The sequence below is a fragment of the Onychostoma macrolepis genome, chromosome 19, assembly GCF_012432095.1.
Source record: "Onychostoma macrolepis isolate SWU-2019 chromosome 19, ASM1243209v1, whole genome shotgun sequence".
Lineage (NCBI taxonomy): Eukaryota > Metazoa > Chordata > Actinopteri > Cypriniformes > Cyprinidae > Onychostoma > Onychostoma macrolepis.
The window spans coordinates 28,293,946-28,321,682 of record NC_081173.1 but is presented as its reverse complement, the minus strand read 5'-3'; the positions used below and the strand labels follow the sequence as shown (position 1 = coordinate 28,321,682).

At 34.8% G+C, this 27,737-nt stretch overlaps 1 protein-coding gene across 5 annotated transcripts; it reads left to right on the top strand.

Annotated features, from left to right (window-relative positions):
• Positions 1 to 417: 417 nt before the first annotated feature.
• On the top strand, positions 418 to 27,737 carry ehmt2 (euchromatic histone-lysine N-methyltransferase 2). Of its 5 annotated transcripts, none has more exons than XM_058754084.1 (29): positions 418 to 493; positions 1,043 to 1,082; positions 1,814 to 1,909; positions 2,385 to 2,608; positions 2,692 to 2,767; positions 2,863 to 2,951; positions 3,828 to 4,001; positions 4,088 to 4,138; positions 6,502 to 6,634; positions 6,703 to 6,828; positions 9,726 to 9,859; positions 11,054 to 11,197; positions 11,937 to 12,244; positions 13,448 to 13,675; positions 15,529 to 15,611; positions 15,702 to 15,808; positions 16,687 to 16,809; positions 17,508 to 17,579; positions 18,022 to 18,123; positions 19,617 to 19,721; positions 21,275 to 21,429; positions 21,506 to 21,673; positions 22,889 to 23,033; positions 24,115 to 24,192; positions 24,274 to 24,389; positions 24,517 to 24,603; positions 24,685 to 24,763; positions 26,511 to 26,686; positions 26,868 to 27,737. In XM_058754084.1, exons 1-29 carry the CDS (start codon positions 467 to 469, stop codon positions 27,046 to 27,048), a joined length of 3,627 nt encoding a protein of 1,208 aa, XP_058610067.1. In that variant the 5' UTR covers positions 418 to 466; the 3' UTR covers positions 27,049 to 27,737. The 5 variants fall into 5 exon arrangements, with proteins under 5 accessions (XP_058610067.1, XP_058610071.1, XP_058610066.1 ...); XM_058754083.1 differs by having other exon boundaries at positions 426 to 493; positions 1,043 to 1,088; XM_058754088.1 differs by lacking the exon at positions 17,508 to 17,579 and having other exon boundaries at positions 26,868 to 27,736.

Genomic DNA, 27,737 nt, shown 5'->3' with positions numbered 1-27,737 from the left:
TATAATAATAAGAATAACCGAGATCGGTTTATGATTTTTATTGATCAGTTTATGATTTCTTCTGACGTGAGGAAACCTTCTGCGATTAACATGTAAAAACGATAAATCATATACGAAGAGTATAAACAGAGATAATTCAAAAATCGTGTTTTTTTCAGTGTGCATTCCAATTAATCTCAAACTGCAGTTGGGTTATTTTGATTAAGTAAACTTAACTAAAAAATACAGCTAACACAATAAAAACATGATAGCATTAAAAAAAAAAAACATGATTTTTGAGTTATCTGTTTTTGCAGATAAACTCTTCATATATAGAAACGACAAATAATATGTCAAGTCTTATCAATTTAAAAACATAAAATATAAATTTTAAAAGATTTATGAATGAAGGAGTGTTAATGACTTTTATGTTAGCAGTAGAGACGGGTGCGCGCGCGCGCGGTTCTCCTCGAGCGCATCCGGCATCATGTCGGCATCTGAGCGCGCACTCGAGGTGAGCAACACAACACACAATAAAACACACATTTTCACGTGCTTGCCTTAATTATAGTGCATCTGCGCGTTTGAGGTTGTGTTATTAATGTGTATTTCCGAAAGAGGATATAAATAATGCGTTTGTTTTACACGCTTTGCTGTTTTTTTGCAGCATGCAGTGCTGTAGTTCATCAGTGTAACGTGCAGGTTTTGTGACATCAGTGTGATTAAACGCACAGCTGCATTGATCTTGTCAGTAGTTATTTAATCTAATAGATGCATTCTAAAGGGTTTGCTGGTTAAAATATTATGCATGTGAAATTTATGACCTCTGATTATCAGTTCATTGTAAACAACAACAACAACAAAAGATATCTTCTTAAATATTTGCAGTATCTTTCCATATTTATTTGACGTGACCCAAGTTTCTACTTTAAAATTTTAACCGAAGTTTAGCTGATGTTATGGGTTAAAACATCTGTTTTGATTATATCTTAGCACGTAGTCATTGTTGCTGGTTTATATATCATCTTTAAATGTATACATATTTTTTATTATGTTGCTCCAGACCCCATCAGATAGGAGCTCTCCTCAATCCAAACAAGAAGGTGAAGGTGACACACTTTTATATTAGTGTTTTATTAGTAGACACGCACAGTATATGTTAGTATTGGGCAATATTTTTTTCTGTATCGGATTATTACCTATTTCTTAGATTCATTTGGATTTATTCTGCAGTTCATTCAAATGTTTTGTCTCCTGATTTAATTTGAACAATGTTATTTCACTCTATTATAAATGCACTTTTTTTTATTAAAACAGGTAAAATTGTGTAGATGTATAAAATTGCACATTATTATATTGATGTTCCTATCAATAACAGATTGTATGACATTATTTGTATCACCCTGATTTTCTATTGCATTTTTACTTTCTTTTATACTGCACATTCTCATTTTTATGCCTGATTTCAGCATATAAAATTCATTTTTGTTTTTTTTAAAGGAAAAATTATTTTGATTATAGGCCTACATTTCTGTATCTTGTCAGGGGTTATTTAAACAAATAAATGCATTATGGTGTTTGTTGACTGGTGATTTAAAAATATATATATATTGTGCATGTGAAATTTTTGACCTAATTATCAGTTCATTGCAAAAAAAAACATGATATCTGTGAATATTTATTCATATTACATGCAATAGTCATATCATGAAATAGTTTAGAAATCAAAATATGTTACATTGGCCTAAATGTCCCTAGATGTGTTTCTCTTTTAATTTGTATTAGTTTTTTTTTTTTTTTTTTTTGTCTAATTGTGTTGAGTTTGTTTTGTTAGTGGAGCTGATTCCGCTTGTAAAGGGCAAACAGATGGAAGACGTGACGGGACGTCAGGATGAGGGACGTCCCACCACATCCACTAAATCATTCTTAGGTGCGTTTTTACAGGTGCTCATGTGTTTTACAGATCAGTCTGCGGTGTCCAAAACTACTTTCTTACTTTTCAACATCACATTCAGCGTTTTTCATGGCTTGACGGTACCAATGTTTCATTTGCATTTGTGGCTAAAATAGATGTGTGCATAATGTAAAATGCATTTTAGAGCATGTGTGCAAACACAAAAAGTCTCAACGGGTCCCTAAAGAAATTCTGTTTTATAATAATTAAGATTATAAGAAGTCCTACATGTCATAAATGATATGATGGAGATTTTAAATATCATATTATGAAGTCTTACATTTGGCGTAATGTTGTTATTAAACTTCAGAAGGCTATGATTCAGTTACATAAATGTAATCGCTGCACATTAAAAGTCGAAAAATAAGTTCTCAGTGATATAAAAAAAAAAAAGTAATAATAATTTGAATTAAATTTGATTTAATGCTGTGTTGCGCATCTCTCCTCACAGGCAGTGCTAGTAAAAGCGCCTCTCCCTCCACCTCGTCTCTCTCGTCGCCTTCATCAGCGTCCGGCAGAGCTAAAATGAGCGTCTGCGGTCCGAGCAGTAAGACGACTCCTTCCTCCTCCTCATCTTCATCACTCTCCTCATCCTCCTCAGCTCTGTCTTCAGCCGGTCCTCCTGCTAAAGTCCACCGCGCACGCAAGACCATGAACAGACCGCCGTTCCCACAGGTTCTTTCATTTGTGATGAAAGCACAGTCATTATGAGCTTAGGTCGATTGAATCAACTGTAATTCTCCTGTGTTCCTGATCAGATCAAATCTGTCGAGTCGATCACAGCAGCTACACCTGAGAAACCCATCAGCAGCGCAAAAACAGACGCTGACGCAGGTGTGTGTTAATTGTCATTAATCTTGCAAATTCATATTGTGTGTAACTTATCAGTAGCAGGTTTGTAGCCATTACGTGTTTTTCTCTGTATGCAGTTTTGAAGAAGCGTAAAGTGGGTTTGGAGTCTGATGCCACGGCCAATCCTGCAGCAACTCCAGAGAAAGTCCCAAGGCCACAGACAGAGGTGAGATGAATAGCACACATTTTATAAAATGCTGGTATTGATAAACGATATCAATGTTCAATAAATAAATAAAAATACTTGTTGTTGTTGTTTTTAATCATTGTTAGTGTTATTGGTCCCGTTCATCATAGCAATATTATAAAAATGCCAATGTTCAACAAATAAACAAATTAATTATTATTATTATTATTATTAATTTTAATAATTGTTATTGATATCTTGTACAATAGCAATATGATTGAAAGTATCAATGTTCAATAAACAAACAGATTAACAATGACAATATTGATAATGGTAACCATCATCATCATTATTTTTTAACGTTTTATTATTAATAATAATAATAATGAATAAATAATTGATATTAATACAAATAATAATAATTGTTGTTTTTACTGTTTTTGCGGTTGTTATTTTTAATTATTGGTATCGTTTATCATAGCAGTACGATTGAAAGTACCAATGTTCAATAAATAAATTAGTAATAATAATAATAATTTTAAATTAATGTTATTGGTATCTTTTATTATCAATGAATGAATGAAATAAATACATACATGCATAAATAATTGCTGTCAGAGTAAATCAGATTGTCTCCAGAGTAAATGTTGTAGAGCTAGTGTTCCATAAATGTTATTGTTAATTAATTGTTTAATAATTATATTTTTATTCATTAATAATAATCATAATTATAATAATAACATAGTAGTCTGCTTTATATAGTAGTTAATTTCTCTAACTAGCCTGTTTATTGCTGATGATGTGGTCATTTTTTCATCTGTAGTTCATCCAACTGTGTTTTATAGTAAACAGCGACAGCTTTGATCCCGCTGTAATATAAACGTATGTAAATACTTCTGTGTGTGTTTTTCCCAGCCTGCACTTAACGTGTCTCCAGCGGCGGCGGGGAAGGTGGAGCCAGTTGCCACAGCGACTAAAGAGCATCACAGTGGTTGGCTGGAGGATCTGGATGAGGAGGCAGATGAGGAAGATTTCCACCTGCTCTACAACAGTTACTCTGGAGACGATCTGATTTACTCTGACAGCAAGGTGAACAGTTCATACAGACCTGAAATGACTGAAAATGAGTCTAACGGCTTCTGTAGATCTGAGAGTTTTGTGCTTTTATTTTGCAGTCAGATGATGGGATGGTAGAGACGCTGGAGGCGGAGCATCTTTCTGATCATGTGAGTGTTTCTGACCAATGGAAGTGCACCTTATTGTCATACAATTTCATAATTTTTGAAAGTTTAACACTTTTTTCATTGGTTGATGCCAATATCTTGAAATTATGGTTAAAATGATCATTAACTAAAACCATAACCAAAGTCAAGAAAATAACAGAAAAATATTTACAAAAAAACAACAACAAAAAAAACAAACAAACAAACAAACAAAAAATGTATATATATATATATATATATATATATATAAATAAAATATGAAGAAGTCTTTAAAATTAATATAATTATTAAAATAATAATACACTAATACAGTGGGGCAAAAAGTATTTAGTCAGCCACCAATTGTGCAAGTTCTCCCACTTAAAAAGATGAGAGAGGCCTGTAATTTTCATCATAGGTATACCTCAACTATGAGAGACAAAATGAGAAAAAAATCCAGAAAATCACATTGTAGGATTTTAAAGAATTAATTGGTAAATTCCTCTGTAAAATAAGTATTTGGTCACCTACAAACAAGCAAGATTTCTGGCTCTCACAGACCTGTAACTTCTTCTTTAAGAGGCTCCTCTGTCCTCCACTCGTTACCTGTATTAATGGCATCTGTTTGAACTCGTTATCAGTATAAAAGACACCTGTCCACAACCTCAAACAGTCCAACTCCAAACTCCACCATGGCCAAGACCAAAGAGCTGTCAAAGGACACCAGAAACAAAATTGTAGACCTGCACCAGGCTGGGAAGACTGAATCTGCAATAGGTAAGCAGCTTGGTGTGAAGAAATCAACTGTGGGAGCAATTATTAGAAAATGGAAGACATACAAGACCACTGATAATCTCCCTCGATCTGGGGCTCCACGCAAGATCTCACCCGTGGGGTCAAAATGATCACAAGAACTGTGAGCAAAAATCCCAGAACCACACGGGGACCTAGTGAATGACCTGCAGAGAGCTGGGACCAAAGTAACAAAGGCCTCAAATCCTGCAGTGCCAGACGTGTCCCCTGCTTAAGCCAGTGCATGTCCGGCCCGTCTGAAGTTTGCTAGAGAGCATTTGGATGATCCAGAAGAGGATTGGGAGAATGTCAGATGAAACCAAAATAGAACTTTTGGTAAAAACTCAACTTGTCGTGTTTGGAGGAGAAAGAATGCTGAGTTGCATCCAAAGAACACCATACCTACTGTGAAGCATGGGGTGGAAACATCATGCTTGGGGCTGTTTTTCTGCAAAGGGACCAGGACGACTGATCCGTAAACGAAAGAATGAATGGGGCCATGTATCGTGAGATTTTGAGTGAAAACCTCCTTCCATCAGCAAGGGCATTGAAGATGAAACGTGGCTGGGTCTTTCAGCATGACAATGATCCCAAACACACCGCCTGGCAACGAAGGAGTGGCTTCGTGAGAAGCATTTCAAGGTCCTGGAGTGGCCTAGCCAGTCTCCAGATCTCAACCCCATCGAAAATCTTGAAAGTCTGTGTTTCCCAGCGACAGCCCCAAAACATTACTGCTCTAGAGGAGATCTGCATGGAGGAATGGGCCAAAATACCAGCAACAGTGTGTGAAAACCTTGTGAAGACTTACAGAAAACGTTTGACCTCTGTCATTGCCAACAAAGGGTATATAACAAAGTATTGAGATTAAATTTTGTTATTGACCAAATACTTATTTTCCACCATAATTTGCAAATAAATTCTTTAAAAATCCTACAATGTGATTTTCTGGATTTTTTCTCATTTTGTCTCTCATAGTTGAGGTATACCTATGATGAAAATTACAGGCCTCTCATCTTTTTAAGTGGGAGAACTTGCACAATTGGTGGCTGACTAAATACTTTTTTGCCCCACTGTATATAATAATTAATTATAGTTATGATATTAACTTATATTTTTAATTAACTTAAAAATACATTTCTATGGTGAAAATATTTTTTTATCAGCTCCAAAATATTTTATTGTCTAGGAATTGCTTGTTAAAAGTGTAATTGGTGTAAAATATTATGTAAAATCCTCATCCAATAATCTTGGATGACTGGAAAGGTTAGGGATTTTTGGGAAGCTCACTACAATTAATTTGTCAAAATATGTGGAAACTCTAAATAATAAGCGAGACAGTTAACACAATATTTAGACAAAATTCACCTAAATATTTAAAAATTATTTTTCTATATTTATAAAAGCTTGTAATTGTACTGCTGCAGTGTAAAATAAAATAAATGCTTATTAATACTCATTATTTTTATTTTGCTGTGCATTTGTACAAGTTGTGCGTGTATGTATGTATAGAATTTTTTTAGATAAAATAAACCACTAATATCAAAACGAGCAGTTCTCAGACTAGTTTGAAGTAATGAGTGTGTCGTGTTTGTTAGAGCTCTGGCTCCGATCGGCCCCTCGCCGCTTATAAGAAAACATCTGCAGAGAGAGACGAGTTGCCATGGAAACGTCAGGGGAAGGGTAAAGGGCGAGACAAACCCCCTGCTGGAGAGCTGGAGACAGATAAAGGTGAGACAGACACCTGATAATGTGTGTGTGTGAGTGAACAGATGTGAGCAGCTGTCTCTGTGTGTCAGGTGTGGAGTCCGCAGCTGCAGGGGCCGCAGTCGCAGCCACACTGGGCAGCACTGACTACACTGAGGTTCCTCTGGACTCACTGGACATTTCTGCACCAGACAGCCTCTCTCTGTCTCCACACGCAGGTGTGTGATGAGCTACACCGACTGTCAGAAGTTTGGAATAGTTATGACTTTTTAAAGTTTATGAAAAAAGTCTCACCAAGAGGCTGCATTTATTTAATCAAAAATACAGTAAAATCAGTAATATTGTGAAATATTATTACTATTTGAAATAGGTGATTTCTGTGTGAATATGTTAAAAAATTATTTTTGTTTTACCTGTGGTCAAAGCTGAATTTTCAGCATCATTACTCCAGTCTTCAGTGTCACATGATCCTTCAGAAATCATTCTAATATGCTGATTTGCTGCTCAAGAAACATTTCTGATTATTAGCAATGTTGAAAACAGCTGTGCTGCTTCATATTTTGGTGGAAACTGTGATATACTGCTAGTATTACTATTTAAAAAAATACTTGTATTCAGCAAGGAAGTATTAAATTGATCCAAACACATTTATAATGTTACAAAAGATTTCTATTTCAAATAAATGTTCTTTTGAGCTCTTGATTCATCAAAGTCTGAAAAAGTAAAATTCATCATGGTTTCCACAGAAATATGAAGCATTGTTTTCATGTGACACTGAAAACTGGAGTAATGATGCTGAAAATTCAGCTTTAATAAATTGCATTAATAAATTATAAATTGCATTTAAATTTTTTTTATTATAAATTATTTTTTTCTAGGGTTGTCCATTTAACGCATTAATTAGATTAATTATGGTGAAAAATAAATTATTAACGCATTTAACGCACTTGCCCCGCCCCAGACCTACGTGGGTCATCTGACATTTCATACAGTTGATTGATGACAAATATGAGGCAGGGCAACAACTCACTGCGTGATGGAGCCTAGAGAACATAGTTAGAATGCCCCTAAAATTCAAGATATGGGGCAAAAATGCCCCTGTTTGAGTTTTTGTCTCATATTTACATCTTATAGATAAGCAATATCACACGAGTGCAAGTGTTATACCGATCTTATACAACAGTTCAATAAATAAGTTAATATTTTAGACACAATATTGTCTGTTTTGCTCAATTTTGCCAATGAAGATATAAATACAAAGCAGAACTGTTCGTCTCCGATTTCATTTCTGAATCCACGTTTTGAACGAATTGGGTTTGAAGTTGGATTTGAAGTGGCGCTGCACAGATCGGTTTATAGACATCAAAGTTACGCGAGAGCGATTCAAAAGCATCGCAGAGTCGTCTGCTCTCTAATCGCTCTCGCGCTACTTTGATGTCACACACCGATCGGTCTGATGGTGATGATCCGCTTCAAGTCAAACAAGCCTAATGATTCAATGGACCATTCATAAAGAACCATTTTACTGAATGAATCAGCCATTTGAACGAATCAAATGAATGAATGACTCGATGACTTAATCATTAAGATGTTTACCACCATCTACTGGCAGTTTTAGTTTCTTATTTAGAGTATCATTTCATTAAAGAAATATATCATATTTCCATAGTAATAATAATTATTATTATTAAAGATATAGTTCACCCACCCAAAATTTTGTCATCATTTACTCACACTCATGGTCCAAAAGAGTATATGAACTAAATTGTATGTTGAATCAAACTAAATATTTCTTGCTGAAGCTACTTTTTGTAATGTCTGTTTGATGTAGTGTTGTCAAAAGACCCGGTACTTCGGTACCAAGTCGGTACTAAAAAAATGAAAACGTCCACCGAGTACCCGGTCAAACCGGTTCTTGACGCATACAGCCATATGATTTCCGCGATGCAGAAAACGCGGACGGAATCTTGGAATCTAGTTATAAAAATGGAATTCACAGTTTAGCATGGAATGCCACGGAATTTTTCAAAGTTTGGACGAATTAATCAAAATCAAATCGCGACACGGACTAGTATCTGTAAATATTAAGCCGCAAAAGTCGATTCAGATATGAATCCCACGTGTTCTGCGAGTCTCTGTGTGAATGAATGAAAGGCAGAGAAGCACGGTTTTTTTTTTTTTTTTTTTAACTACACACACTGAAGCAGGCGTGACGCTCGCGGTGATTTCAGCATCTGCCGTCTCAATGAGGACATAAATACATAAACAACATCTACAGAACTGCTCTGAGACTCACTTCACGAGCATTTTACCGTTTCATTGAGTAAAACCAGCGTCATATCATATAGCTACACACAGAAATTTAAAGGTATTCACGGCAACCCGTCAAAATAAAAGTTTATCTTAAAGACATTGTGCCAAAAATATATTTCTGTTGTTTAGTAGAATGTATGTGATACTATTACTACTGTTGAACATTTTTTTTATTTTTAAAGAAATAATTACACAACATTTGTTCCATATTTTAATAGTAAATCCCCTTTATTTACTAAAAAAATAAAATGTGTTTAAATTTCATTAATTAAAAGACAAATTAAATTTGAGTGAAACTTTACTGTTTTTCATACTTTTATTACTTGCGGAAAAACTTGAAACAATTTAAATAAGTATAAAGAACGGCATTGATTTTTGTACTTTTTATTTTTGTTTGACTTTATTATTAAAAATAGTGTGTTTTTTTTAATTAGCATGTAGTAATCGAAATTGGTACCGAGAACCGTGGATTTTCACTGGTATCGATACCGAATACTGAAATTTTGGTACCGTGACAACACTAGTTTGATGCTTTACACAACAATGACTTTAAACTCTCTTTTGGGAGTAATTTCTCAGCCAAATTTGATTATGTAATTTGAAAATTATTTCACAATTCTACTGTTTTTATTGTATGTTTTATATAATTAATAAAAAAAGGGAAGAAAAAAAACATACGTCTTATGGTTATTTTTAAATCCTTTTTTATTTACCATTGTGTATGATATAAATTAGACTTGTCTTTAAGGCCGAATAATCCCAATATAAAGTCTGTGTGTTTAACGTCACATGATGTGTGCAGATGGGAGTGATGCTGAAACAGAGCGTCTGGAGGAGCTTCCTCTGTGCAGCTGCAGGATGGAGGCGCCGCGTGTGGACGGATTCAGCGCTCGCTCCAACAGAACCTGCATGGCCATAGAGAGCATCAACGGAGAGGTGTGTCTGTACTGTTGAGCGCACTTGTAAAATCCCCCATAGGGATTTTAAAAACATCTTCAAGTGTTATAAGCCATAAAACAAACCAACCAGCTTCAAAGTGATTCACAACATTAAAAACCTTGATTTGAAAAAAAATAAATAAATCTGGCAGTCGGACAAAAAGAAAGATACAGGACTTTGTACTTTATTGAGAGAAAAAAGCATTGTGAATGACATAATCGAATTAGAAGAAAATGGAGAGATATAAAACTGCTGATTAAAAGATGTTTATGTATATAGAAACGACACATTTTAAAGAGTTTTTTAGTAAAATATTAAAAAGTCGTATAAATAAAAAAAATTTAAAAAGACAAATCTAACAAAACATTATTTTAAATTTGCATTTAAAATTGAAAAAAGTCACGGAAATTTATATAGTGAAAATATTTTTTCTAGCTCAGCTATAAGATATGTTATTGTCTAGGAATTGGTGTAAAATAGTATTTAGAAAATCATTACAATTCATTTGTCAAAATATGTGGAAGCTCTAATAATAAATAAAAATTAATTATTTTTTATATATTTTTAAAAGCTTCTTGCAATTGATGAAATAAGACACAAGTATTGTCATTTTTCTACTGCAATGTAAAATAAAATAACAAATTCCCATGAAATAGTCATAATTTTTATTTTATAAATACTGTATTTTATATATTATTTTACACTATAATTTTATGTATTGTATGTAATATATTGTATTGTATATATTTTTAATTCTCGTGATATTGAATATAGATAATTTTCCAGGTATTGTATTGTTTTATCGTAAATGGAAAGACTCTCTTTCTGGGTTAGATGCTCTTTTAGTGCAGTTTGCTCATGGCAGTTCTAATTGGTGGAGATTTCTCTGCAGAATTATGGGTAATGTAGTTTTTGTGCTGGTAAACGATTATTTAAAAAAAAAATTGGAATAATGTCAGGCAGCTAATGGCTTCAACAGAAGCAAATAGCATCATTCAACAACCTCGTAGCTCACAGTTGGTCTGTCTTTAGTGGTTTATAAGTTAAAATGAACAGGATTGGGTTGAAATGTTGCTACAAAGACATTAAAAGCAGCTCACTGTGCTTTGGAACAGATCATTTTTACAGTATGTTTGTGCTGATCACACCCATCTCTCTTGTGTGGTTTCTCCTGTCCTCTATGTGTTTCAGCTGGTGGGCTGCACCAATGTGATCGTGAAGGGGGAGACGATGCGTCCGTCCAGCCGCGTGTCTCTAATGGTGTTGTGCGAGACGCACCGTTCACACATGGTGAAACATCACTGTTGTCCAGGCTGTGGATACTTCTGCCTCTCTGTGAGTGTCTCTGACCACAAAAAAACATGTTAAATGAAGAAATAAAAAAGCTGCACGCATGATTTACTCACCCCTATGTTTTATGTTGTTATTTGAAGGGATAGTTCATCGAAAAATGACAATTCTGTCATTATTTACTTATCCTAAAGTTGTTTCAAACCTGTATGAGTTTCTTTTTCTGTTGAACACAAACAGTTACCAGCAACAGAAGAAAGAAACTCATACAGATTTGAAACAACTTTAGAATAAGTGGCTTCCATTGTATGAAAAAAAAATACTATGGAAGTCAATGGCACTAATCGCGTTAGTTTTTATAGCTAATTAAGTTAATGCGTTAAACTGACAGCCCTAAAAAAAAAAAAAAAAATATATATATATATATATATATATATATATATATATATATATATATATATATATATATTTTAAACTGACAGCCCTAAAATAAATATATATATATATATATATATATATATATATATATATATAGGTTATTTGAAATAAAAATTAACTTTAACTTAACTCAGAGCCGGCCCTCAAATGCATGTTCATGGTTCTGTGATGTTGGTTAATGGTGTCATGACATGCAAGTAAAATATTAAGATATTTCATTAATTTTTAGTATGTGGTATATTATTTATTTATTTAAATTTAAAATTTTATGATTTAATTAATTATTAGGTTTTCATCAACTCAAGAACAGAAAGCTCAAAGATCCTCCTTTTCACTTCGCACGCAGGGAACGTTTCTTGAATGTTGTCCGGACGTTCATATTGCTCACCGCTTCCACCGGGGCTGTGTGTCTGTGCTGGGTGGTGGGCGGAGTCGAGGAGGAGTGGGCGTCGGCCTGCTGTTTTGCCCTCACTGCGGTGAGGATGCATCAGAGGCGCGTGAAGTCACCATCCCTCCTGCAGCGCCCTCTTCAGGCTCGAACGTGGTCACTGCAAGCGCGTCGTCCACCACAACCACACCTTCGCTACTTCCCTCCGCGCTCGCGGCCACAGCACGAGCGCTAAACAACGAGAAGAAGATGGGCGAGCCGATCAAGTGAGTTCTATGCGTTGCTTAATAGTAAAATAGCTCATTTTTGTGTTTACTATTATCACTTAAAAAAAATCTCCTCTAGCAAAGAATAAATGTAATTTTTATTTAATTTATATACAATTTTTTTTTTCTTTATTAATGTTAATTTTTTAATAGTAAAATAAACAAAAACAAGTGTTTTTGTCTAATGTTGCTATTTGTACAAATACAAAGTTCTGGCATGAAACTCTAGGTGGCGCAGTCCGATAGATCATAATGACATCAATATCACATGCCACAGCTGATTGGTTCTCTACTGTATCGGTAGCCAATGAGCTCGCTGCTCAACATTTGGTTTTGTAATGTTTGTCGTAAATCAAGCGTAGCGTTAGTTCTGGCAGGTCACGTTATAGTCAAGCTCGCATCAGCTGACTCTCAGCTGATCCCCATCTACCTATAGGAATACGACACCTATCTAAGCATCCATATATAAGGTCTGTCAGTATTATCAGCAGTTTTCGCATTGCTCAATAGCTAATTACCCTCCTCCATCCCCAACTACTCCTCTGTCAGTCAGGATCCAGCCTTCTGATTCTCTTTTGAATCAGACTAATTCTAAAATGTTTACATAAAATTACTGAACTTTAACAATATCTGCAATACTTTGTTGGTTCTGTTCTGTTTACCCTGGGGGGTTATCGCTGCATGGATGCGCAGGGAGTTCTTGCCCAGAACAGAACCATACCGCCAATCCAAACTGTATGCTAACTGTCAATCATCTTTGACGATAGTGGTCCTGACAGAACTATGTTGTTTATTTGTATATGCAAACTCGGCTGCCTATCTTGGAAGAGATTTTAATCTCAGTGAGTCTTTTTCCTGGTTAAATAAAGGTATTAAAACATTCAAATACTTGGCAGTGTTTGCTGTAACAGTAGCAGCACACTTCAGAAACTCTCCACCTTCCCCAGCTCCACCTGTATAGATATGCTACGAGGTGATCATGTATGCTAGGGGGTTATTTATATATACCCGAATGGGGGGTTATTCATATATATACACATTGTGGGTGTATTGGCAGTAGCAAGTCTCGGTACTTGCTCTGCCGCTGCAGCAGCAGTGTAAACATATCTATATCTATACCATAGTCATGTAAATTACCATGCAAATCACTCTAAGAGTTGTCATGACATAAATATATGGGTTGAAATGATTATTTCCATTCAGTGCAAGGATGCGATGTCGTGGAGATCTAACAAAGGGGGCGGAGCTGCAAACTCAGCCGGCCAGTGCCACTCCAGGAGAGGATGTGGTTGCCCTGGGCGATGGCGGGGTGGACAGTGTGGGACCGTCGCTCGTCCTGCCCAATGGGAAGCCAGTCTGTCCCAGTGCACTTCCGCCGGGAGACAGGAGGGCGGCGCTACAGAGAGCCATTCTCACACAGGACACTGAGAGGTGACCACATGATTGTTTATTATTGTCAGTCTAAACAAGTAATGAGTGAACAAAGAGATGTTCAAAGTTGCAAATCCTATCATTTCTGGTTCAGTCGTCACTAGGGCTGTCGCGATAACCGCAATATCGCAATACCGCGCTATTGACGAGCATAACAGCAGAGGAATACAACAACTGCGATATTTCAGTGTTTTCTTTTTCATAAGGTTACGCCCTTCTTGTAAGGTTACGCCCTTCTGAGGGGAAGTCATGTCCTAATGGTTGGAGAGTCGGACTCGTAATCCAAAGGTTGCGAGTTCGAGTCTCGGGCCGGCAGGAATTGTAGGTGGGGGGAGTGAATGTCCAGCGCTCTCTCCACCCTCAATACCACGACTGAGGTGCCCTTGAGCAAGGCACCGAACCCCCAACTGCTCCCCGGGCGCCGCAGCATAAATGGCTGCCCACTGCTCCGGGTGTGTGTTCACGGTGTGTGTGTGTTCACTGCTGTGTGTGTGCACGTTGGATGGGTTAAATGCAGAGCACAAATTCCGAGTATGGGTCACCATACTTGGCCCTATGTCACTTCACTTTTACACTTCGTGCATGTGTACTGAATATTAGTAATGATAACAATGTGTACCATGCTGATTTGCACAGAGGCTCAATAAATTTGCACTTAACAAGCCTAAACAGACAGCAAATGAGCGAGAGATCGACTGATCGCATGCGATTACCTGCGTTTGTCCTTCAGGCCGAGTCATGTGTATTTGTGAATACAGGTTGTCCTGTCCAAGGAAAGCGAAATCTGTCTTAGCATCGACGCTCTGCTGGTCAGCTGAGCCTTTAAAAGTGGCGCTCAAAGTTAAAATGATTTAAACAGCGTGTTTCATTACAAATCTCTTAATGAATCAGCGCTTTTGAACATGTAGTTGAATGAAGACTCACTCAAAGACAGTTCCTTGTGGCGTAACAATGAAATTGCACTGACTGACAGCCCGTCTAGAACACGCAGGTGAAATATCAACAGAAAAAGTATCTTGTCAGTCAGATTCGAGGATCAGAACTAACTGAAACCAACCAGCTTGTTGCCAAGGAAATTTCTTTTAGTTTAACATGAACTTTAGATTATTTTTACTTACAAAAAGGAATTTGACGTAGCTTGACATAACTAGAAAAATTTGACTTTTAACTTTTTAAGATTTTATCTGTTTCCATGATTTTTCCAGGTCCATAAATCACAATATTAAAATTCTTCCAGTATCCAGGTTTTCCATGCCCATTTTTTGTTTTTTTAGTTTAGCTTGAAGTACTAAAATAACTAAAACTGCTTAAAAAATAAAATTAAATAAAAATAAAACTGTAACTAAAATTTAAGTGTAAACAGAAAATCTAAAAAAAAAAAAAAAAACATGTAAAATAAATTTAAAATATAAAGAAAATCTAATTCAAAATATTAACAAAAACTGTAACTAGTACTGTATATCTATTATACTAAAATAACACTGCCACAAATAAAGGCATCAAGGTTTATCAATAGCTAGTAAATAATGAAAGAATAATATTTATTTATACTTCTATTTTTTTTTTTTTTGTGAACTGTGGCTATTTGAATAAGAAATTTGGGAAACAACATAACCAAAACACAACAAGATAAAAACAGAAAATATAAAAATAAATTCTGATTCAAAATATTAACAGAAGCTTAATAGTATGTCAATTTTACTGAAATAACACTGGTATGCATGTGGGAAAAAACAACATACATTGCACAGAATTGAGGCAAAAACAGTATGGTAGTGTGCTAATCTGAATATACTCAGGCTAAAGATTATGTTTTTGTCATGTGATCTGCTTGGCTCTTTCTGATTGGTCAGGAGGAAGAAGCTGCGCTTTCATCCCCGTCAGCTCTATCCTGCAGCCAAACAGGGTGAAGCTCAGCGAGTTCTGCTCATGCTCAGTACGTACCTGTGTACTTGTGTATATATATCACACATCTGCTGAAGGTTTCAGCATCAGAGCTGATATTCTCTCTCTGTGTGTCTGTCAGTGGAGGGCATCGACCCGTCGTATCAGTCGGACTCTCAGAACAGACGCTGTGCTCTTCACGCTGCCGCTCAGAGGGGTCTGCTGGAGGTCTGTTACCTGCTCATACAGGTGAGCTCTACATTCACAGCCATCAAAATTAAAACCATCAAAATAAAAACCCTTACTAAAATGGCAAAAAAAAAAAAAACATAATTTTAAAATAAAAATCAATCAAAATAAAATACTTGGTCATAATGAATTAAATCCTAAAAATGCTAAATTAAAATACAGAATTATAAAATAAGAACAATCAAAATAATTTATATTTTAGTACAGTTTTTATTTTAAAATTATGTATTTTACTTTTGATTTAATTGATTATTAAGGGATTAATGGTTAAATTATTAAAATACTTACTTAAATCATGAAAATGCTAATTGGAGGTAATTTAAAAATAGAAACAATCAAACAATAATAAATTCTATAGTAATAATTAATTAATAAAAATGCTAAATCAAAATAAAATACTTAGTAATAATTGAAACATCAAAATGCTAAATTAATTAATTGTATTTGAAAATTATGGGTATTAATTGTGATTTATTCATTAAGTACTTTATTTTGATTTATTTTAAAATTATCAAAATAAAATACTTAATTTTATATATATTATGTAATTATATAATACTTAATTTGTTAAACCATAAAAATGAAAATACATCATTTGAAAATAAAACAATCAAAATAAAAGATTTAATTAATTAAATCTTACAATTGCTAAATTAAAATAAATAAATAGTAAAAAATGTTGTTACGTTAATAAACTTATAACTTAAAATCTCAGGGGGGCTTCAAGACAATATTTCAGGTCAAAGGCTAACAAAAATGTTTGGGAATCACTGCTGCAGAGAATTGTTGTTGTTTTTTTAAGTAATGGGCTTGTCTCAGTTTGTATCTGAGGAAAGTTTCCATTAAAATTCCTGCTTTTGTGCTGTGGTTGATTTTAGGCAGGTGCTAAGGTGGATGCCCAAGATAAGACCCTGAGGACCCCTCTGTTAGAGGCCATAGTGAATAATCATGTGGATGTGGTGAAATACCTGATCCAGAGCGGAGCCTGCGTCTATCATGCAGTGAGTATCACGCACACACACACTCCTGATCCAGAGCCTTTGTTGTCTATAATATCTGACAGTGGACCAATGAAAAAATAATGCATATTAATCATAATTTCTGTTATACTCTGAGTTTGGGTTCATTTTTAAAAAATCAACAGTCTTGGGTCAATTATTCCTCATATCCTGGCAGTTCTTGACTTTAAAAAAAATTTGCCTGAACCACCTGTTACTTGTTTTTAAAAAAAAAAAGAGGTAAGCAAAAAACATAAATATTCTAATTTTGTGTGAAGTTAAATGTATGTTAATGCATTTTGGCAGACAAAGCAACTTGTGTTGCATTCAGGGTACGCATTTGATCAGTTCATGTATGAATCAAACACATGACCGTGCTCTATTTCATGTTGTGAGTGTGTTCATCAGGGCTGTCAAATAAAAATTCGAATTTCAAATGTTCATCGAATTTAAAATAAAAATCCACTTTTGTTGTGCGTCAGGCAGCCTTATCAGTGGCACATGAGATGCGATGACAATGTAAGTGTTTTAATGTTTTTGTTAGCCTATCCAGTTGAACCCACTAGATGACATGTGGCGCTGCTGCATTGTTCATTCAAAATATTGCGGAAAAAAGAGAACATAAATGCGGAGATCTTGTTTACGGCAAAACTGAAACCAAGCCGTTCACACAGAACGCATATTTATCACATTTTCTATAGGGACATCTATCACCGCTGCACTCGCGTCTCGCACAAGAGAGACGCATGTTTAGAAAGCCATGTAAAATTAATGTAAGTTCAACTTTTTTTCCCATCCCACTGCATCTCATGTTTTTAAATGAAAAAAAGTACTCTTTGTGATTGGTTTTCGGCCATTTGTATTAAACTATGCATACATACATGATGCTGTTTTTTTTTTCTAATCGTTTAAGCAACTTAATAAATGACATTTGGTTTATAAACCTTATTTGAAACGTTTTGCACAGATCTTTTATCTTTTTTTCACAGATAGTCCTGTTATTTATTGCTTTGAATAAATGTGCATTAGTAATATTAGGAATGCTCGATGCGCCCTCTTATGGCCTCTGGAGAGAAGCCAAAAGCTTTTTTTCTCCCCCTAATTAAAATCATGCCTTTTAAATTCAAATGTTGATAATATTTAAGTACAAAATTTGAATGTAGTTTTTCAGCCATTTTGACAGCTTTAGTGTTGAATCGTGTGTTTGTTGTTCAGGAAGAGGACGGATCTACAGGTCTTCATCACGCTGCTAAACTGGGGAACCTGGAGGTGGTGATGCTGTTACTGAGCACCGGACAGGTGGACTTAAACGCACAGGTGTGTTTCTGAACTCATTAGTCTGTCTCTTTACAGTTATAATTGTAATGACGGTTATGAGCTTGAAATAAGAGTTTTCTTTGTAAGATATAAACTCATAATTGTGAGTTAAAGGATTAGTTCACTTCACAAATAAAAATGTCCCTATAATTTACTCACCCCCATGTCATCCAAGATGTTCTTGTCTTTCTTTCTTCTGTCGAAAAGAAGTTTAGGTTTTTGAGGAAAACATTTCAGGATCTTTTTCCATATAGTGATTTTTCCCCAGTATATAAATGTTTTTTGTTTTTTGTTTTTAGAAAATGACCAATTGTTTCGCTAGATAAGACCTTTATTCCTTGGCTGGGATCGTGTAGAGCCCTTTGAAGCTGCACTGAAACTGCATTTTTAATCCTTTGAGCACCATTGAAGTCCACTATATGGAGAAAAATCCTGGAATGTTTTCCTCAAAAAACTAAATTTCTTTGCGACTGAAGAAAGAAAGACATGAACATCTCGGATGACATGGGGATGAGTAAATCATAGGGACATTTTGGTTGTGGAAGTGAACAAATCCTTTAACATCTTGCAATTATAATAGTTCATATCTCACAGTTCTGACTTTTTTTTCAGAATTGTGAGATTAAAAAGTAGCAATTACTTTTTTTTTTTAATTCCATGAAAGAAACATACTCACAATTCTGATTTTTTCCCTCACAATTAAGAGTTTACATCTCACAATTCAGACTTTTCATCTCATAACAGCAATTGTATATCTCACTATTATTACTCGCAATAAGACTTTTCTTCTCACAAACTCCCAATTGTGAGTTAATTCTGATTTTATGTCTCACAATTCAGAATTGCAAGAAAAAAGTCTGAGATTGTGAGATATAAACTCGCATTTTCGAGAAAATTGTTTTTGAAATGTGAGATAAAAATTACCTTTTTGTTCTTATATTCAGTGGCAGAAACAAGCTCACAAGGCTGGGCTTTTTTCTTGCAATTGTGAGTTTATCTCACAATTCAGACTTTTCTTCTCATAACAGCATGTATATCTAACTATTATAAACTCGCTAAAAGATTTGTCTTCTCAAAATTGCAAGGTTTGAACTCACAATTGTGAGTCAACATTTCATAACAATTCTTATTTTTTTTCTTAGAATTGTAAGTTTATGTCTTGCAATTATGAGTTTATAATATTTTTTCTCACAAGAATATATCTCACAGTTGTTGTTTCCAGAATTGCACTTTTTTTTTCTCTTAATCTGGTTTTTTCTTCTGAATTGTGTTATAAACTTGCAATTGTGAGTTAACATTTTTGCATTTGTCAGTTTATATCTTGCAGTTCTGAAAAAAAAAATCTGAATCATTAGATACAAACTTGTGGGGAAAAAGTCACAATTGTGAGATAGGAAGTTGCAATTACCCTTGTTATTATTTTTGTAATATATGTATATATTCTGTGGCAGAAATAAGTGTTCCCTAGTTTTCACCTCATCTCTGTGTTTCAGGATAGCGGCGGTTGGACGCCTATCATCTGGGCGGCAGAACATCGACACATAGACGTGATCAGAGCTCTGCTCAACAGAGGAGCCGATGTCACGCTCAGAGACAAAGTGAGTCTTGTGTATCATGTGAGTCTTGCAGGAAATACGAGAACGTTCTCACAGCAAGGCCGTAACCATGTCTTGAACATTGCGGGGGACCAGCTTTATATATATAAAGTTGGGACAGATTAGCCATTTCAGATTATTGGGGGGACTTGTCCCCCTTAAAGTGTCCCTATTATGGGTAATGAAAGGTTCATATTTTGGTTTTGGGAGTCCCCAACAACAGGTTGACATGCATGCAAGGCCAAAAAACACTTTCATTGTCTTATAATATACATTTATTTTGACCTTACTTGCTCAACGACTCCCAAACGGTTCGTTCAACGATTCATTTTTCCAAAGCCCTCCTTTGCGTGATGCTAATCTGCGGTGATTGGTTTCATTTTCATTTCATCTTGCCTGTAATGCCTGATAAAGCAGCGTCTGTGAGCGCAGTGCTGCTTTGTGTACAGCGTTACCGGGGAAACAGCTATTTTTATATGGAATGCCAAACCAATGCCAATTTTGGAATGCCAAAATAAATAAATGTACAAAGAAATGTAAAAACAAAAATAAATCAATAAATATATTTGTTAATAAATAAATATTTATTAAATATTAAATAAATATTTATTAAATATATTTATTAATAAATAAATATATTAATATCCAAACAGCGCATAAGAAAGCAAATGCACGCGATCACAGATTGCACGCTTCCCAGCCGAAACAACCCCCCACGTGAAACTGAAATACCGTATTGACCCAAATATAAGATGATGTTTTTTTCTTGGAAATACATCTGAAAAACCGGTCCTCTTATATTCAGGGTCTAGACTTTGACATGTCAATAATACACCCACAACAATAGGTGGCGCGAAAAACGAGTGTGCCATGAAATACGTGATATAACGTGTGTTGTAAAGATCGCAAGTGAAAACAAAAGAAGACGAAAATACTTACAGTCGTGACTGTCATGTTAGCCTGATGGGACCAAACTTCCTCTGTAAGTGATTTTAATACAATATATATTATTTAATATATTTATTAACAAATAAAATTGGAAATAAATTAATTAATTAATTAAAAAAATTAAATAAAAAAAACGTAAGGAAATAAAATGATAAATCATTATTTCTTTTTGCTTTTTTACTTTTCTTTGTATACTTATTTATATATTTTTGCTTCTTTACATTTCTTTGTACATTTCTTTGTTTATTTCTAATTATGGCAGGATTGGCATTCCATATTTTTACCACTCTAAAAGCGGCACCTAGTGGCAAAGAATGAATTTGCATTTTCATTCAAACCAATGCGAAAAGACCAACAAGTGGGCGGGCAGTATGCTAATGTTTCATGTTGACGTCAACAGAGTCCACTCTTTCTTTTGAGAGACAATAACTTTAACTTTAATACACGGTGCACTTTCAGATTGAAAACTTTGCAGGATGTTTTCATTCACTTAGAGCTGTGTTACACACTGCATCAAAGGTATTTTTCAAAAATCCATAATAGGGGCACTTTAATGTCTGTGGTGGTTATGGCCCTGTCTCACAGTGTCTGTCTGTCTGTCTGTGCAGGAGATGAACGTTTGTCTGCACTGGGCGTCGTTCGCGGGCAGCGCTGAGATAGCGGAGCTGGTCCTGAACGCTGGCTGTCCTCTGTCGTCCGTTAACCTGCATGGAGACACGCCGCTGCACATCGCTGCTCGCGAGGGCTACATCGACTGCGTCACGTGGGTCAAACATCACCTGAGACCTGCTTTTGGTGTCGTAGGCTCATCTGACGTCTGCTGTTCATCTTTACTCCAGGCTGTTTCTTTCTCGAGGTGCTGACATCGACATTATGAATAAGGAGGGTGACACGCCGCTCTCTCTCGCCCGCTGTGACACACCCGTCTGGGTGGCGCTACAGATTAACAGGAAGTTGCGTAGGGGAATCGCCAATCGTGTTGTACGGACAGAGAGGATCATATGCAGGTCAGTGTGTGGTCTTTAATATTGAGAATGAAATAAATGAAATAACTTTTAGTATTATTTATATACTACTAGTAGTTCTTCTTATTTTTAATTTACTTTTATTTTTATATTTTAATTTTAATCTCTAAGAGTTTTGTTATAGGATTTTTTTTAATTATTATTTTTTAAAAATATTTTGATACTCATTTTTGTACTTAAACGCATTCCAGTTAGTTGCCAAGGCAACATTTCTTTTTTTCCTTTTTTAAACTTTTTAATTTCTTTGTTAAACTTTTATTTAATGTTTAGTTATGTGCTTTTGTCATTTTTCTTAGCGTTTTCAATAAACAGTATATTTCTATTTAGCTTTGATTGATTTTATTTTTATTTCAGTTTTAGTAATTTGAATAATTTAGAAATTCTTCAAATTATGTATTTTAATTAGTTGCCGAGGCAGTGTTTCTAATTTTAGTTTAAGTTTTAGTAATGTTATGTGCTTTTGTCGTTTTTATTAGTTTTTGTTTTTCCTAAATTTTATATTTAGCTTTAATATATCTTTATTTTCGTTGTTTTTTTTTTTGTTGTTGTTGTAATTTTAGTACTTCAACTTAAATTTATTTCAGTTAGTTGCCAAGGCAGCATTTCTAAATTTAATTTAGGTTTTAGTAATTTTGTCATGTGCTTAAGTAATTTTTTATTCTTTTTAATATTTCTAATATATTAAATATATCTCTTTGATTTCTCTTCTATATCTCCGTGTGTGTCCCTTTCTTTGTTGCGGCCTTTTAGGAGCCATAGGTCGTAACAATTTTAATTTTACTTAATTGTCATTTTATATTGTTTTAGAATTTTTTTATTTTTTTATATATAAAGCTAAATATATATATATATTGCTTTTTACATTTTTAGTTCTAGTAATTTTAGTACTTCAACTTAAATTTATTTCATTTAGTTGACAAGGCAACATTTCTAATTTATGTAAATTTTTTATTCTTTTTAATTTTTTTTATTTACTTTTAGTAATTTTAAGTTTTAGATTTTTTTTTCTCTTTTATTTCTAGTAATTTTAGTACTTCAACTTCAATGTATTTATTTCAGTTAGTTGCCAAAGCAATATTTTTGATTTTCAATTAAGTTTAAGCTTAAGTTTTTCATCTAATATTATTAATATTATATCTCAAACTACTTTTAATACCTTTAGTTGTAGTAAATAACGCTGGTATATGTGTTGCGTAGTGACGTGGCTCAGGGTTATGAGAATGTTCCCATCCCGTGTGTTAACGGCGTGGATGATGAAGGCTGTCCGTCTGACTACAAATACATCGCAGAGAACTGCGAAACATCCACCATGAACATCGACCGCAACATCACACACCTGCAGGTGCCACACAATACACAACACTACAGAATATACTGTACACAACACACACTTCACACACAACTCTCAGCAGTATATTGTAAAATAACCACTAAATGAATACAAGGAAGAATGATATTTAATGATATTTATTCATATGCACTGATACTACAATACAGAGCAGTATTTTCCAATATGGACTTCTATTGAAAATTTTGGGGTCAGTAAGATTTTTTAAATGTTTTTGAAAGAAGTCTCTTTTGCTCACCATGGCTGCATTTATTTGATTTAAAATACAGTAAAAAAAAGTAATATTGTGAAATATTATTGTAATTTAAAATAGCTGTTTTGTATTTGAATATATAGTAAAATGTCATTTATTTCTATGATAAAAGCTGAATTTTCAGCATCATTACTCCAGTCTTCAGTGTCACATGATCCTTCAGAAATAAGTCTGTGCTGATTTGCTGCTCAAGAAACATTTCTGATTATTATCAAATCTGTTGAAAACAGTTGAGCTGCTTCATATTTTTGGGGAATCAGGGAAACATTTTATTTTTCAGGGTTCTTTGATTAATAGAATTTTCAAAAGAACAGCATTTATTTGTTGTCTTTAATGTCATTTTTTTAAATTAATTTAATGCAGTCTTGGTGAATAAAATCATTTGATTTCTGTCAGTAATCTTCTTACTTCTATGACTAGTTTTAAGATAGGATGCAAACAAATCATTGAATCATTGCTTTGAATTGATTCATTGAAATTGACTTTTAAAACAACTGAATCGTGGAAATGATCTCTCAACTGCAATTTTGATTCAGACTGTTTTTTCAAATCATTTCAGACACTTTTATGACTAAACCAACCAAAAAGAGTGATCAGTTCTCAAATCAATGTCAGTAAAAGAAAAATAAATATTTATTTGCAGATAAATAAAACTAAAACCCACATGGACATGAGAAACCAAAATAAAAACCCAAAATGTTTTTTTTCTATGTTATATATCACCATATTCAGTGTTACTCAGCCCTAATTGTTCTTCATAATAGGACTTTATTTGCAGTCATCTGTGTGTGCTGATTTTATAGAGAGCTGTGTTTATTTCAGCACTGCAGCTGTACAGATGATTGTTCCTCCAGTAACTGTCTTTGCGGGCAGCTCAGCATCCGCTGCTGGTACGACAAGGTAAATTACTGCTTCATCTCCATGATGAGCTCTACAATCAACGACTGGATGCTGTATAACAGCACACATGTGTTCTCGTAGGATCATCGCCTCCTTCAGGAGTTTAACAAAATCGAGCCTCCTCTGATCTTCGAGTGCAACATGGCCTGCTCCTGCCATAAAACCTGCAAGAACCGAGTGGTTCAAGCTGGAATCAAGTAAGCCAGGATGATTTTCATGATAAATTTGCTGTATTGGGATGATTTGCATGTCAAATGAGCCTCAGGTGTTTTTAAGAAAATGCTTTTGCGTGAGCTGCTGGCTGAAGTGGATTGTGTGTTGCAGGGTGCGTCTGCAGCTCTACCGGACGGAGAAGATGGGATGGGGCGTCAGAGCGCTTCAGGACATTCCTCAAGGAAGTTTCATCTGCGAGTGAGTAAAAGCATTCGGGCCAGTGGAGAACTCAGGCCGGTTGAAGCTGTTATTTCTGCTGTGACGTGTGTGTTTGTGCAGGTATGTTGGCGAGCTGATCTCTGACGCAGAAGCAGACGTGAGGGAGGACGATTCGTACCTCTTTGATCTGGACAACAAGGTGTCGTGTCACTGATTTCAGTCCAGATTGTGGACGGTCTGAAGGCCTGTTTTCAAAAGGAGTGACAAAATCATGCAAATTGCAGACAAACAGCGCTGACACACATTTGCAGCAAAAGCACCACACATCTGCTTGCTTGTTTATATCATTGCAGAATGTAACTATAATATCACACAGCTCTAATCTGATCTAATCTAAGAGATTAAGATATTATTTACATTTAGTCATTTAGCAGACACTTTTATCCAAAGCGACTTACAAATGAGGACAATAGAAGCAATCAAAACCAACAAAAGAGCAACAGCATGAAAGTGCTATTACAAGTCTTGGTTAGCCTAACGCAGTACATGTAGAAAGGTTTTTTTTTATTTTTTTTTTAAAGAAAACGAGTTGATAGAAACCTAGTGTTTTTATATATAAGAAACAAGTAGATAGAATAGAAAAAAAGAAAGCTAGTGTTAGTTTTTCAAGAAAAGATAGCAGTTAAAAAATAAATATGCAACTTTTAAATAAAAAGAAGACAGATAGATAAAATAGAATTAGAATAGAGAGTGCTAGAGTTAGAGGGTCAACTAAAGATGGAAGAGATGTGTTTTTAGCCGTTTCTTGAAGATGGGTAAGGATTCAGCTGCTCAGATTGAGTTGGGCAGGTCATTCCACCAGATGGGAACAGTTAAGGAAAAAGTCTGTGAAAGTGATTTTGTGCCTCTTTGGGATGGCGCAATAATGTGTCGTTCACTTGCAGAACGCAAGCTTATAAACATTAATGTTATAAACATTGACATCTGCTTTTAAACAAAGTGTAATATGAAAAGCACTATACATAACGAATTTGAGAACCAATGAAAAAATGTTTGATTTCCTGACCAAAAGCAGCATGCGTGGTGGCTATTCATGTGCTTTGATGCAAAATGCAATGCATTATAAACAACCATCTACAGCAGGGATCCTCAAATCTGGCCCACGAGATCCATTTTCCTGCAGAGTTTAGCCCTAACCCTAATCAAACACACCTGAGCATGCTAATCAGAGTCTTCAAGATCATTAGGAAATCACAGGTAGGTGAGTTTGATCAGGGTTGGAGCTAAACTCTGCAGCGCATTGGCCCTCCAGGGCAAGATTTGAGGAACCCTTTTTTTAGCATTTCATTTAGATTTTTTTTTTTTTTTCGCTGTGCTTGTCATTTTTAATATTTTTTAATATTTCTATTTAGATTTAAATGTAATTTATTCGGTTTTAGTTTTTGTTTATTTTCAGTTATTAATTCTAGTGCTTAAAATTGATTTCAGTCAGTTGCCAAGATAAAATTTCTCTTTTTTGTTTGTTTATTATTTACATTATATACTATTATACTTTTTATTAATATATTGAATTAGCTTTTATTTTTATAATTTCAGTTTCATTTTGATTTTCATTTTAGTAAAATTTTAGTAATTTTGCTCTGTTTGTCATTTTCATTAGTTTTTTATATTACTATTTATATAAATTATATTTATATAAATGTAAATAATACATTTATTTTAGTTCAGTATAGTTATAGTTCTTAATTATTTCCAGTTAGTAATTTTACTGCTTCAAGTTAAACATATTTCATTAGTTTATTCTATTTCAGTTTTATTAATTTATTTATTTCTATTTAGTAATTTTTGTGTTTTTCATCTAATATCTATATTTTATTTACATGTTATTTCAATTTACAAATGTTTTTAATAGTTTTAGTTAACTGTAATAACCCTGTCTTTCGCAGGATGGTGAAGTGTACTGTATTGACGCCCGTTACTATGGTAACATCAGCCGCTTTATAAATCATCTGTGTGACCCCAACATCATCCCTGTACGCGTGTTCATGCTGCACCAGGACCTGCGCTTCCCACGCATCGCCTTCTTCAGCTCCAGAGACATTTTCACCGGACAGGAGCTCGGGTGAGACTGTGTTTGTTTGTTATCTCGCTGACGAAAGCCGTACTTAATTGCATTGTGATTTTATTGCACATGACCTCGTGGCTCGATCTCAAGGAATTTATGGCCGTAATTGCATCCTGTTCCTGTTAACACATTTTCCTCCTGTTTGTTTTATAATCACTGATTTTTTGATCTGTGGCAGGTTTGATTATGGCGATCGTTTCTGGGACATCAAGAGCAAGTACTTCACCTGTCAGTGCGGCTCAGAGAAGTGCAAACATTCGGCAGAGGCCATCGCGCTGGAGCAGAGCCGGCTGGCCCGTCTGGAAGTCTGTCCCGAAACGGCCGGTGAAGCCGGACTCCCTGTGTTGGGACACTCGTGATGAGACCCTGTGTTTAATGCACACATGTACAGCTCTCAAACGTGTGCTTGCGTACGATTATCACAGAGAAGGCTATGTTCGCATTATCAAATGATTCATTTCTTCCGTCTGACAGGACACAGGAAATTATAAAATGACACAGCGGCCTAAAGTTCAGCACACGCAAATGCCGTTTGAAAATACCAGCAGGAAGTGACATTTAAATTCAAGGCTATCATTTCTGTTTGGATCAGGAGGGAAAATGTAAAAAAAACAAAAAAACTGTGATTTTATGCAAACTGTCATCAGATCACAAACAGTCCCTCTTTTTCATTAAAAATCATGAGCTTTTTTTGTATGTGTAATTGTTTTAATAAATACTGTTTTATACAGAAATGTATTTTCCTTTTGTTGTTGGAAAACACAAATCACAGTTTACCAGGGTAATCAAATGCAATATTTCAGTTATCATTTTTTATTACTGTCGAATCATAAATCGATTAGATGTTTTACAGTTTTCATATTGCACATTCTTCCTCATGGGTTGACCTGAATTATTAGTCAAAGTGTGTCATTGAGTGAATGTAGTACTCATTTCTGATAAGAGTCTGTATTACTGTACAGATAAATCAATAATATCCAGAGGGGAAAAAGTCATTTTCACATGCTATGAACAGGACATTCAAATCTTAACCGAACATTATATATAA

Bases quoted from the DNA above. Each gene is read 5' to 3' on its own strand.
- ehmt2 (XM_058754083.1), top strand. From the start codon at position 467: ATGTCGGCATCTGAGCGCGCACTCGAG. The intron at 16,810-17,507 runs GTGAGTATCACG...CATTTTCTATAG, and splicing joins GAGCCTGCGTCTATCATGCA to GGACATCTATCACCGCTGCA. The intron at 17,580-18,021 runs GTAAGTTCAACT...TTTGTTGTTCAG, and splicing joins GAAAGCCATGTAAAATTAAT to GAAGAGGACGGATCTACAGG.